The 13594-nt window shown below is 40.7% G+C and overlaps 1 protein-coding gene across 1 annotated transcript; it reads left to right on the top strand.

The window, feature by feature from the left end:
* Positions 1-3143: 3143 nt before the first annotated feature.
* slc13a1 (solute carrier family 13 member 1) lies at positions 3144-13292 on the top strand. Its single transcript, XM_069686293.1, has 15 exons — positions 3144-3248; positions 4770-4898; positions 5400-5536; positions 6618-6784; positions 7109-7148; positions 7273-7336; positions 7628-7785; positions 8095-8214; positions 9768-9866; positions 10800-10901; positions 11536-11627; positions 11931-12025; positions 12500-12661; positions 12939-13076; positions 13149-13292. The coding sequence occupies exons 1-15, from the start codon at positions 3144-3146 to the stop codon at positions 13290-13292; spliced, it is 1752 nt and encodes a 583-aa protein (XP_069542394.1).
* Positions 13293-13594: the final 302 nt, after the last annotated feature.

Below are 13594 nucleotides of genomic sequence, written 5' to 3'. Positions count from 1 at the left end.
AGACATTTGAACTGTGTATTTGCTCGAAGATGTTTGCTTGAAAACAGTTTCTCTCGTCATTGTCCTCGTCTCTTTTTATTCCACCTGCGGCCCAGTTATTCATTTTGTCTTTTACAGACCGATTCAGTTGTAATGTGTCCAATAGAAAAGATCACAGCCTGACTTTCACATCTGTTAATGTATATATTGATGAAGTTTATTCAGACCATCACTGATGGGTTAGTATGTGCTTAAGACTATATTTTCTCTCCTTCTGTCTTACTGATGACTTCCTCTCGTCACAACTTAAAACATCGACCTGACGACATGTATACTTTTTGACTTATGAAGTTTTATATCATATAACACGTCTTTCAATCAGATAAATGCACTCGAAAAAGCACCATAAACAATGTCAACAGGACTCCACCGATTTATGATCGCACTTCAGTATTGTTGTCGTCTTATGATGGAAACAAAAAGGATAAAAAGTGAAGCAAAAAAAGAACCAGAAATATATTTTTTTATTCCATGCTTTCCTCTCTATTGTCAAACCCTGGGGCCTACATTACCCATAATGCAACTCAACAGCTGACAGAAAGATTGGATATTCATGTGTGTGCATTCATGCAATGTCAGAATAATCGGAAGCATCATCTGCTGACCGGTAAAGTTCATGAAAATGTCTCCTTTAAGTTGGAACAACAACTGAGAGAGTGAAAAATGTTGGTACACTACATGCCGAGTTTTACTGGCAAATTCTTGGCGTCATATTTTCAACAATCAAACAAAAGTCAAAGTTTGGTTGATTGCAAGAAGTGTTTTTTTTGTTGATGTTTTGCGTACACATTTTTTTGCTGACTTGCCCTTGCTGCTATTTGTTGCTGTCTGCACTGATTGACCAAGGTCACTTCAGAGCAATAAAACTCAACAACTACACATTACAATTTAAAGTTCATAAAGTCGGAAGAGAGACTTCTGAAGGGCACCGGGACCAACCAAGTGGCATATGATTAAGGTGTGCTTGCAGCCGCTAATGTACCCTCAAGTTGCTCCCCTCAGTCACGGAGACAGGGATCTGGTAAGCTCATTTCTTTTTTCACTTCCCCCAATTTTTACTTCCACAGCTCCCTGCAGAGATACAAAGGTTTTCATATTAACTTCCCACACCTGTAAATCTACTTTGTTGTGTGAAATTGGTGGAGTCGCCCTTTAAGTTCAGCTTCCAACAATCAGTCGGGAGTTTGGGAACATTTGATACTATATATTCATTGTGCTCATAATAGTTCTTTACATTTTGGATTTTAAAAGGCTTTAAATGTACTTGTAATTAAATCTTTATACATAATGGTATCATGTTGATATAAAAATATGTTGTTGGTGTGAAATATTTAAGGACCAGTTCTACCTTAAAGGATTAAAATATTTCCAGCTTGACTGGTTCTGGTAAGTTTCCATGAAAATAACACTTCTGCATTTTGATAATCTGAGGTATTTGCAAAGGTCAAAGGTCACGAGTAGCATTTGCAACTGTTTAACAGCCCTAATTAGGACTCAAAGATAAGGAGTTAAAGTCTACTTGATGTTCTGGGAATTCCTTCAAGACACCGACGTTCACTTCTTGTGTTTCTGCAGAGAGGAGAAGACAAATCACACTGTGCTCTGATTACTTTTGTCCTTCTGTGTTTATCTCGTCTAAGGAGCTGTAAGGCCGGTTAACAAAGGTTTAAATAGCAGGGATGTACGAAGAAGCTTTCACACCAACAGAGAAGCAGAGGGTGCAGCAAGGTAAGGTGTATCATCCTTATTATAGAAGTATTCTTACCATCCATTTGTTTACATCCTCCGGTGCATTATGATCATCTTCATGATAGCATGTCCAGGTCCGATTTACAGAATAGTCATTAAATTATGACCAAACACTAAAGATGTTCATACAATGGATTTCTTTCTGATAATAATTTATCATAAATAAAACATGTTTCCTCACTTGGTGCTTGTTTTTGTTTGTTTTGCAGTCAAAGGTTTTAGAATTCCTCAAACTCAATAATGTAAAGCACCGACATCTGATTCATCCAAACCCACTGAACTTTATTTAAAATTCCAGTGACAATGCCAGATATGTGAGGCTGTCATTTGAGCACATATCTGACATTTTTCAGTTGTATGAATTATTGATGTATAAGTTTAGGAAACCAGGATTGGCATCGAGTGTCTGTCTGGATATCTGGGAAGTGTGCTCCCGCAGTTACCGCTTATTGCCAAAGGTGCCCCCAAAGAGGACGAAACTGAGATCTTCGAGATTGCAACTTTAAACTGAATTTTAAAGAGGACATTTTTAAATGAAAATCTTTGAGATTATTACTTTAAGCAGAATTATGCCAAGTTTCAAGTGTTTCAAGAAATATCCGTTCAGTCAAAAATGTCAAATGAAGTATAAAGTAAAACAAACCGAATCCTACAGCACTTGGCTTCTGTATTGTGAATGGTTAATCAATAACTTGTGTAATGTGCTCAGGTATTATTCATGTCAACTGAACCCACTGACCTCTGTTAGGGACTCTTTAAGGTAATAACGCACCAGTATAAATAGCTATTTTGCCTGAAGTAGAATCTCTGTGCGTCCAGTACAGAGAAGTCCATCATGTGTTTACTGTAGCCTAGCTTATCATAAAGACTTGAAGCAGGGGGGAACTATTGGCATAGATCCATCAAATGTGAATATGTCCACCCCCAAAATCTCAGTCAGCAGTTCCAGCTGGGGGTTTCCTTGAATTCCCCTAAAGCTGAGGAAACAGATAGTGAAGATTGACCACCACTCCAACACTTTTCCACATGTATTACAGAAATACATGAAAGTGAAATGACTCATATTGCCCCTTTAAGTTCCATAAATAAAAGGCTGTGTCACATTATTGTCCTACTTTTGTGTTGGTGCAAAGATATGAGCAATGAGCAATGAGTAACCAGGTTTGATATCTTGCTCTAGAAAACTCCAACAGATATGGACACATAACCCACAACTGTTTAAGGCCGGAGTCTCTGAAGGTCAACCTGCCAGCCCCACGATAATTATCAGCCGCTGTAAAGCCTTCTAACTGTGCAACCTCAGGATTACAACAGGAACCTGCAGAAGAGAAGGAAAGGCAGAGACAACAGAAACAATGCTGAGGAGGTTGAGCAGAAGGTTGTGGTACTATCGCAGAGTCGCCCTGACTGTCCTCACACCGCTGCTGCTGCTTCCTCTGCCTCTTGTTATTGGGTCAAAGGTGAGTCTCCTTTACATACCAGACTAGTGCACATAGGGCAACAATGATTATGATATAAAACACATTTGATGAAGTTTAAGAATCAGTGTAAACCAACTTAACTCCTTTGTAACACCTTTTTAGCTTCTTCTTGCTCCTTGTTTTGCTTGTACATTTACTTTTTGGTTTAATTTCACTGTTTCTTGCCGCAGCCGGCAAATAATAAATCTTCTGTGCCACACTTTGTTGGCCGGCTGTGGATCAGTGGTAGAGTTCTTTGTATCTCAGTCGGAAGGTTGGGGGTTTGATCCCTGATTGCTACAGTCACATGTGTCCTTAGGCAAGAAGATGGAGAAGAAGACATATTTTATTAATCCCCAAAGCTAAAAATCTGTTTTTACAAACATGCTACACAAACAAAGACCTGAAATACACACATGCACAGGACCCTATGGACATGCATTATGGAGTGATGTCCGTACTGTTGTGCACATGGACATGTGACCTGACCAATTGGATTTTGGTGCCTTGCTCAAGGGCATCTTGACAGTGCCCAGTGCCCAGGAAAGGAACTGGCACCTCTCCAGCCACCAGCCACAATTCCACAATTGGTTCATACCAGGATTTGAACCAGCCACCGTCCGGTTGCCAAACCAAGTCCCTACAGGCTGAGCTACCGACTACCCCAAAGCCTCATGAAGGCTCAGCCTTTGGTATATGAATGGTCATATATCCTGATTGGAGGTTGGCACATAGCCCTTTGCCATCAGTGTGTGAATGTGTGTGTGAAAGGGTGAATGTGGCATGTAGTGTAAAAGTGCATGGTTGGAAGATTAGAAAAGCGCTATATAAGTGCAATTTAGAAAGCCAGGTTTCCATCACAACCGTAGCACAAAATTGAACCAAAGTACCAGAAAACCTGCAAAATACAATATGAGATTCAATCCATACTCAATATTTGGGCATGCTAACCCTCCAAAATGGTGCCATGAAACCATTGCAGAAGAAGAGGTTACAAGGAAATATCAAAAGAGCAACAGTGAAAAAAGATGCAGAACACATGATGGAGATGTTTTGGGATGTTCGCTCATCGCCTTAGATAATTAGATATTTTTTATCTGCTGCTGTTTTAGCCTCAGTAGAGGTCGAAGTTGCATCTTTCATTAATGATACCCAAAGTCTGTTTCCACTCTATGTTGTTGCGTTTCCTTTTACCAGTACACCAACATTCCAATCAAGCCTCTTAGACACAAAGCGTCAAATGCACTGCTGTACTCTGAAACCCAGTGTGACAGAAAAACTAAACAGAGCAAACAGAAAACTAAAGCACTTTCCTGGTTTGAAAGCTGTGCAGGAGGAGCAGATGGTTTTAATGATGTGCTCAACGTACACTTGTTACTTATCCGACGGTGTTAGCTCATCTGCTACTACTGCTCTCCAGGTCCATACTTTTTATGTTAAACTAATAAATGAAATGTGTTTTTTTCTATATAATCCTCTGCGGCACTTAAAGGCAGCTCTGTGTGTGTTTTGTCCCTGTAGGAGGCAGAATGTTCCTTTGTGTTGCTCCTGATGGCGACGTACTGGGCGACAGAGGTGATTCCTCTGTCCATGACCGCCATGCTTCCTGCCGTCCTCTTCCCCACGTTTGGCATCATGAAGTGCTCAGATGTGAGTCTATCGGTCTGACAGCAGGTCAAGCTTTTCTTTAACTTAAAAAAGGTTTAAAGCGTTTGTGTTCTTAATCCCTCCTCGCGGTGTGTTAGACTAACAGAAATGAATAATTAACCTACAGCCTGACTAAATAGCTCATTACCATTTTGCAACAAAATTAGCTTAAATGTTTGTTAGCTTAACTCTCCCACATCTATCCCAGCATGTTGGCTTGATAGATATGTGGTTAACTTCAAGTTTCTGTCATAAAATAAAAGAAAAACCAAACAACAGCTAAACGCGACAGCAGGATAAGGCTGTAGAAAACTGTAGGCAAAATGGGGCTTGATCCAAACGTTGATTACCCTGACACTAGCGTTATAAGGACTTTAACAGATTAGTTTAAGTATATTGCAGGATTCATTCTTACACACAATTGTCATTATTTACTTATGTTTTCTTATTATTTTATTGGATTGTATGCCACTGTGTTTTACCCCCTCTCTGTTTCTCCTCCAGGTGGCAAAGGAGTACTTCAAAGACTTCCACCTCTTGCTGGTGGGCGTCACCTGCCTCGCCACGTCCATTGAGAAGTGGGGTCTCCACCGCAGAATCGCCTTGAGGCTCGTCACCATGGTGGGGGTCAACCCTGCATGGTGAGTGCCACGCTTCTCTCCTACAAAACATCCTTAAAGAAATATGAATTTTATTGATGTTTGAATGTGAAAAAAAAACTCCTGAGTAAATCAAACAGCAGAGGTAAATCCCAGTCTTGCTGCACTGGGCTGTTTTGTTGTTTAGCAGGCAAATTTGTACTCTTGTTTAATGTTTTTGCTGATATTTTTCATGTTATACAAGATTAATAATCACGCCATCTTCTGTCTGCAATCCCTCAATAATGTGGCGTACCAAGTTGGTTAAATTAAAAACAAACATTTCACTCAACTTTGGCCATCTGGAGGATTTTTTTTCTCACTATAAATTATACATCTCTGAAAACATTCTCCAGAGAGGAAATATCTGGACTTTAAGGACTTTTAGTGTTTTCCATAGACTGTATATAAAAAGTGGATGTAGTCATAGTGTCTATCACAATCATTTTGACGCCTCAAATTTGGCATTTTGTCGTTGCTATCTTGGTTTTTGGAGTCAGAACCATATTTGGATGAGAGGTGGGAGTTTAAGAGAAGAGAGGAGTTTTGCAAATTAATCAAGCTAAGCTAACAGTCCAGGTATGTTGAACGAAGACACCAATACCTGCTTATAAGTCCTTATGAATGAAAAGAATACTAGAATTGAACTTCTGTGACGATCTGTTTGTACAGAACAATTAATCACACAGCGATGCCAAAAAACAGCATATAGGTTAAGTTCAGTAACTAAATTAGCTGAGGTGATACTTAGCAGACAACTACAGGCACCGACCTCCCTCATGCCACCCTGCCCCTATGCATAACTTTACGCCTCAATACAATTTAAACAGTCATGGAGAGAGAAATGAGCTATAGACACCAAACCTGTTTTCTGTACCAGTAAAGTTGGACATTTGGGCTCTATGGACTCTGACTCACTTTAGGAGGCAGCCTCAAGTGGCCGCTGGAGGAACTTCAGTTTTTTGCTTGTCTGTAGCAAAGGTTGCTTCTTGGTGTAGTCGACTGGACGTTTCTTGGGGTTAAATAGTCAAACTTACAGTGCTGAGGTGCAGACTCAGGTGTTTGTGGATGCTGTCGTCTCCAGGCTGATGTTGGGCTTCATGTCCGGCTGTGCATTCCTCTCCATGTGGGTCCAGAACACCTCGGCTGTTACTATGGTGATGCCCATCGTGGAGGCTGTTCTGCAGCAGATCCTGAAGGCCAATGAAGGGGGAGGTTCTGGTGAAGACAACCCCAACCTGCAGCTCGATGGTACCTGGATTCACATTTAACTCTGTTATTTATAAAGAGGATTTTGTATGAACACAAACCCCCAAATTATTATTTACGGATATTATTTGTTGTACCACTATAAGTAGTTTTTATACAGAGGGGTAGGCCTGAGATGTGTTTGTAGTTCAACAGAGTGTTCAGAGCTTACACTGAAAGCCTCATTAGATCCATCTTCTTGTTTTTCATTGTAAAGCTACTTGTGTTTAGAGTCTTTATAGCTTGTAGCAAATGGCTCTATTAATGATTTACTAAAGCTCCAAACTAAAACGGAGAGAAGTTAACCGAGGTTTGTTTATCCTGCAGAAACTGACGGCCATGTTGAAAAGATGGAAGAGATTGTGAGGTATGTTCACTTCAGATACAGTGCTTTCCTCTTGTGCCTTCACTGTCCCTCTGGTTTCATGGTGTTTACAGTACTCTAGGTCCTTGTCTTGTGTCGTTTAATACTATATTCCTGCATGTTTTAGTGACCAGAAGCATCCAGAGGTTCCTGAAGAGATCTTCACTGTGCAGATACAGACAGTGTCTCAGGTATAATATTACTGTAACTACTGCATCTATTGCTTTTACTTCTGGCTTAAATACTTGTAGTGCTGCTGCTACAGTTACTGCTGGTTAAAGTACTACAACTGCTATTTAACGTAAATGAATATTATTATTACTAGAAGCACTGTAATGATACTAGTGTTGCTACCAACGCGTATCCTATTTTATATTCTTTTCAATCCTTCATATGAAGATACAACTCCACTATAACTTGTGTGATTAGTAATTCCCTCTCTAATACTGAATGGTAATTTCTCCCTCTGTGTTGTCTTGCAGGCCGCTGTGTGTCAGCCTGCAGCTCCCAGCAGGAGTAAACGGGACCTGAGGATTTGTAAAGCCATGTGTATCAGCGTCGCCTATTCCTCCAACATCGGAGGCATCAGCACGCTGCCGGGCACCTCGCCAAACCTCATCTTCTCTGAGTACCTCAATCAGTGAGTGCTGAGCCAGACATGCTGTATGAGTGTATGAGAGAAAAACAGGAGACATCAAATCAAAAGGAAGGAAAAGACAAAACAGAAAATAATGTGAAGGATTTAAATGAACACACAGAATGAATAGAAAACAACCAAATCTGAAGGGATGTTATTTGCTAAATATAACAGCAATTTAAAATTCCCCTGTGAGGAATGTTTACTGAACAGGAGCAAATTAAAGAACAAAAGCCAAAGCATTCAGAGCTTCTGTGTGCATTACAAATAAAAGTGAATTTAATCCGCTTCAAACCCCGTCTTTAAATCCAGGATTTACCCGAACTGCAACTGTGTCAACTTTGGGAACTGGCTTGTGTTGTGCCTGCCCATCAGTGTGATCATGCTGCTGCTGACGTGGATTTGGCTCTGCTGGCTCTTCATTGGATCAGAGTGAGTGTCAACATGCCACCTCTCTGTTTCCCTCAAACATTTCTAATAGTGCTTGTTTTCAACATTTATCTTTTTGTGATTAGACAAATGAACAGTTGAGAAGGACCACAGACTGTATAAAAAGATGGCCGACATGACAGCTCCCTGAAAGTGAAGCCAAACCCTCTCTATCGCCCCCTGCTGACTGGCTGCAGTATAGCTCATAATGTTAACAGATGGGACATGACTCAAACTATAAAATCCAAATACACGTCAAATACATTTTTCTGTCATTATAGTTAGTTCTTATCATGCTGATTTATGTCCAAGTGTTAATTTTACTGACAAGTTTACTTTTAATTAGTTATTTGCTGCTACAAAAAGGGGGTGTGGCCTCATGATTGACAGCTTTGTTGACAAATGGGGCTCCTGCAGCGTTCTGTTCCCGAGTAGCAGAGTAGAGGAACGTAACTAACACTAACACTACAGTCATTGAACTTTCCATCAGTGTGAATATCTGCTTCAGACCGACACAAGAAGCTGTACTGCTGCAGACTGAGCCCACCTGAGGGCTTCAACACAAGGTAAAGGCCACAAGGTAAAGGTGTGTTTTGGGTAGCGGAAGGTGCGGGATGTTAATACTGCGGCTCCACCAGCCGATCTCTACTGCACACACTCTGGATACAGATGAGCAAAATGGCAGCGCCGGCTCCGGGGGGAGTTTTGCTTCAGCATAATACAACGAAAGAAGGTGGAGACGCGTTGTTAGTCATCTTTATATACAGTCACTGAGAAGGACACAAACAGGACACTTCTTCTTCTTCTTCTTCTTCTTCTTCTTCTTCTTCTTCTTTAAATGGTGATTTGCATCAAGACAGAGCAACATCACCGACTGCTATTGTAACTCAGCTTATGTTCCTTTGTATAAAATGAATGAAAACGAACTTGCCTGAGCTTTTACTTGCTTGTATGTTTCACACTGTGGAATTTACTCGGCCATTTGCCCGTTCACCCATTCAGATATGTAGCGTCCACTGGAGCGAAAAGTGTCCAGCTATCCACATTTAACTCATTGTTATGATTACAACATCACAGTGATCACTGCAGTTTGCCATAATTGTCAGTGTGAAGGTATTTGTGCACTCAGAGAAGTTAAAGGTATGTACAAAAGAGACCAATTTAAACAAAGAGATGTACAGATTTGTTCCAAAATTGTTATTATTGTATCCATTTGTTTTAAAACAGTAAATCTTGCAGGAGTTAAACACCATTCAAAGACAATGAATGTGTGAATGACTCAGATGGGATTTGATAAATGTTGAATTTAGTCCCAGAACATTTATTCTAACAGAACCTGTGATTGAAGCATGATTGTAATGCTAATGTTAGCATTAGCCGTGTGATGGTGTCAGAAAGGTCAATCACGAGCGCTGCTGACCTCCGCCGTGTGCTTTTACCCAATCACAGTCAATCATGAAGTTCAGCGTCAGCATTCCTCTGTGTGTGTGTGTGTGTGTGTGTGTGTGTGTGTGTGTGTGTGTGTGTGTGTGTGTGTGAATGCATGTGCACTGCAGCTTCAGGCTCCTGTGTCGGTGTGGAGGAGAGAAGACTGAGAGAGAGACAGCAGCTAGGAGAGTAATAGAAGAAGAGTACAGGTCGCTTGGATCCATGAGGTGAAACTCACTCACTCATTCATTCATTCAGTCATTAGTTCATTCCTTAATGTCTGCAGTCGATAGTTGTTCAGTGCGCAATCATTCATTAAATGTGCCTTAATTCCTACTGTCAGTCGGTTATGTGTTCATTCATTCCCTCACTCATTCATTAATTTATTAAATTATGTATTTAATTATTTATTGATGCATGTGTCCCTTAATTAACTCATTCAATTTCACCGTCCAACAGTTGTTTAAGTGTTCAATAATTTATTTATTAACTTGTTTATTCCAACAATCAGTCGGTTATGTGTTCATCCATTCACTTGTACATTCATTCATAGATGCATTTGTTCATTACATGTTCATTTAATCATGAATTAAATCTGTCATCAGTTCATTCAATCATTTATCTGATCATTAACTGTCAGTTTGTACATATGAGACTTTATCTAGTTTTCTGTTCATTCATTCATTCTGGCATGTTCTCCATTCATTCAAACTGTCATATGTTCATTGATTCATGTGTACAGTTATGTCTTTGTTCATGTTCACTCAATAATTCAACAGGTAACATGTTTATATGGTGCTTTATACAATTATGGTCATTCATTCATTCATTCATTCATTCTGTCATGGTCATTGAGTCATGTGTTCAGGAGTTCATTCATTTATACAGAATCAGTCTGTTCGTGAATTTAGTTATATGTAATATTCATCCATCCACAAATCCATCTCTCAATCCATGCATTCATGCATTCATTAAGTTTTGTGCCACCAGTTTATCCACGTATGTGTTCATTCATTCATCAATATATTTGTATATTTATTCACTGATATTTTTTCTTTATTTCCATTTATTCATCCGTCATCCAATCATCCTCTCACATTGTTTCTCACACTGAGTTCATGTGTTCATTCCTCCTCCCTCTCCTCCCCGCTCCCGTCCAGTCCTCAGGAGATCTTCACTGGGGCCGTTTTCCTGATGATGGTGTCGTTGTGGTTGACCAGAGCTCCTGGTTTCATGCCGGGCTGGGCTTCTCTCTTCCCTCAGTGAGTCACGTCCCTTTGTTATTCCACTCTAGTTGATTTTGAATCCATCCCAAAGAAACACAGCTGCCACAAACACTCACAAAAGCATCGAATGTGGGTGTATCCACAGCTGAAAATAGTCCCCTACAAATGTAACAAATCCTCCCGTACCCTCCCACTGCATTGGCCAGCTACTGCAGGAAATTCTTGAGCCCTTCTTTAAATGAGAAAATAACAAAATTGGATTGCCAAACTCAAACTGTTCAAATTCAGGACTTCCAGCAATCCCAGTCCAAACACCATCGAACTCCACAAAATCGAACTTTTAAGTTAAAGTGCCACTGTGAAAATGTGTTCACTTCATATTTGTAAGAGTTGTATATTTGGGGCTTAACTGTGTCGGAAGGTGTGAGAAAGTATATTTACGGATCAACACATTGCTTGTTTTGGTTCTCAAAAACCACAATGAATGTGATTATTTTTACCACAAACACTGCACAAGTAAAAATCAGAGATTAATGTAAAGGAATATGTTCGATTATTTAAAACATGTTATGTATTAGACGATACATTTTGTGGATACAGCCTGCAGTGACCCGTCTTGGCTGTAAAGCACGTCCTGGTTGGTCATATTTTCTGTCCTTGTGTCGAGCAGTCACTCAGGTTACATCACTGACGCCACCGTGGCTCTGCTGCTGGGCCTCCTCTTCTTCATCGTACCTGCACACGGACCCTCCAGGAAACATGGTAAACACACGAGACGTTACAAGTAAGCTGTGATGTGGATGTTACTTAAGAACTGTTTGTACTTGTGAGTATTTCTAATTTATGTCACTTTATACTTTTAATTCATGAGGAAAATATTCTTTTTACTTCACTACAGCTGTTCAATTATGTTGGATTTCACTTTAACTAAATAACGCAGATATAATCATGATTATTCTGAGCATGTTAGTGTTTCCTGTTAATAATCTGTGCTAATTCTGCAGAGAGTAAGCTTCTGTCTGTCTCTAAAGATGTGAGCCGGATGTGTCTTCTCTCTTCACACAGAGACCATGATCTCCTGGAGGGATTTCCAGGGCTGCATGCCGTGGAAAGTGGCGCTGCTGGTCGGTGGTGGGTTTGCACTCGCTGAGGGCACAGAGGTGAGCTCATCTCATCTCAGTTATTGAACATATCACACAATTGTTATCTTTCTTATCATAAGGATTTTGCCTAATGTTCAAATTTCCACTTTTTCTGAGCACTTGAAGGACTTCTACATTTATGCTTTGGAGCTGAATTTCAGTTTTATTCTTCAAACTATAAAGACAAAATATACGACAAGATGACACAAATAAGACAAGAAAAGGATTTGAGATGAGACATGATTAAGAATTATTTTATTCAAACGATAAATATCATCAAAAGAAATACTACAAAGGACTGTCACAAGTTGAATTAAACGTCAGTCTGTATAAAAATGCCTTTAAGTTGATGTCAAAACACACTTAGGTAAAGGATTATTCCACTCAAATCGCACAAAACACATTGTCTCATTTCAGGGGAATTCTGGGTTTTTGAAATGAATGTAGTCGCAGTGACCCTTAGCTGAAATCAAACTGTTTGGATGTCTGCAGGAATCAGGCCTGTCTCTGTGGGTTGCCAAGCTGCTGACACCTCTGGGTGACCTGCCAGTCTTGGCCACCGTCACGGTCGCCTGCATCATCGTGACCACCGTGACTGAGGTGGCCAGCAACGCCGCCACCATCACCATCTTCCTCCCCATCCTCGCTCCTCTGGTGGGCTCACAGTGTTTAACCCCGCTCAGACACTCAGACACAAGCTGTTTTTAATGTGCTGTAATATCTTCAGATGCCAGCCTACTCTCATGATTTGCAGCCCAACGTTTTATTTATTTTCATTGATCCTCCATTAAGTTGCTGCAATTACAAATAATTGGCTACAAATTACCTACACAGAGGGAGATCCCACTTCAGTCACTGTGGGTGTTAAATAATGAAGCACTTTAACGTGATCATTATGTCAATATTCACACAAATGTTCTGATTCCTTCAGGCTGAGGCCATCCACGTCAACCCGCTGTACGTCCTGATCCCCACCACCCTGTGCACCTCCTTCTCCTTCCTGCTGCCGGTGTCCAACCCGCCCAACGCTGTCGTGTTCGCCTACGGACACGTCGACATCCTGGACATGGTGAGTCCTGCGGTACAAACACAGGAAGTAGTTATCATTTACTGTAATTCTTGCGTCTTATTGCTGCTGCAGGTGAAGGCGGGGCTTGGCGTCAATGTGATCGGCGTCCTTGCCACTCTGTTAGCCATGTCGACGTGGGGAGTTCCTTTATTCTCTCTGGATTCGTATCCTGATTGGGCGCCAGTCCTCCCCGGCTTCAACTCAACCACGCCGTGATGAATGGTCCAGAGGATAGGGGCTCAACGTCAGGCTCAGGGACCTCCAGGGGCCTCTTAAGGCGCTCTCAGGAGAACGTATTGTGCTTTCAGCTCGTTCTGCTGTCCCCAAGTGGTCGGAGGTAGTAAGAGGAAGCCTGTACACAAAGATTTGGAGAAATTAAACGCAACTACATGAAGTATTTATCTGACAGAGAGATCACTCCTGAACGTGTTGGATTTGATATTGCTATGTATATTTATTATAGAGGAATGATTCGTGTCTTTTTTTCTTTGATGTTTCTTTGTTTCTATTTTGTTTAT

The sequence above is a fragment of the Semicossyphus pulcher genome, unplaced genomic scaffold (assembly GCF_022749685.1).
Source record: "Semicossyphus pulcher isolate SPU_LCO1_2020_fin unplaced genomic scaffold, fSemPul1.0.p SCAF_8, whole genome shotgun sequence".
Lineage (NCBI taxonomy): Eukaryota > Metazoa > Chordata > Actinopteri > Labriformes > Labridae > Semicossyphus > Semicossyphus pulcher.
Note: the sequence above shows the minus strand (reverse complement) of the source record. Positions and strands in the feature narration are given on the sequence as shown.

Coding starts and splice junctions, on each gene's coding strand:
- slc13a1 (XM_069686293.1), top strand. CDS start 3,144: ATGCTGAGGAGGTTGAGCAGAAGGTTGTGGTACTATCGCAGAGTCGCC. Junction 7,149..7,272: donor AAGATGGAAGAGATTGTGAG/GTATGTTCACTT, acceptor TGCATGTTTTAG/TGACCAGAAGCATCCAGAGG. Junction 11,628..11,930: donor CGGACCCTCCAGGAAACATG/GTAAACACACGA, acceptor CTCTTCACACAG/AGACCATGATCTCCTGGAGG.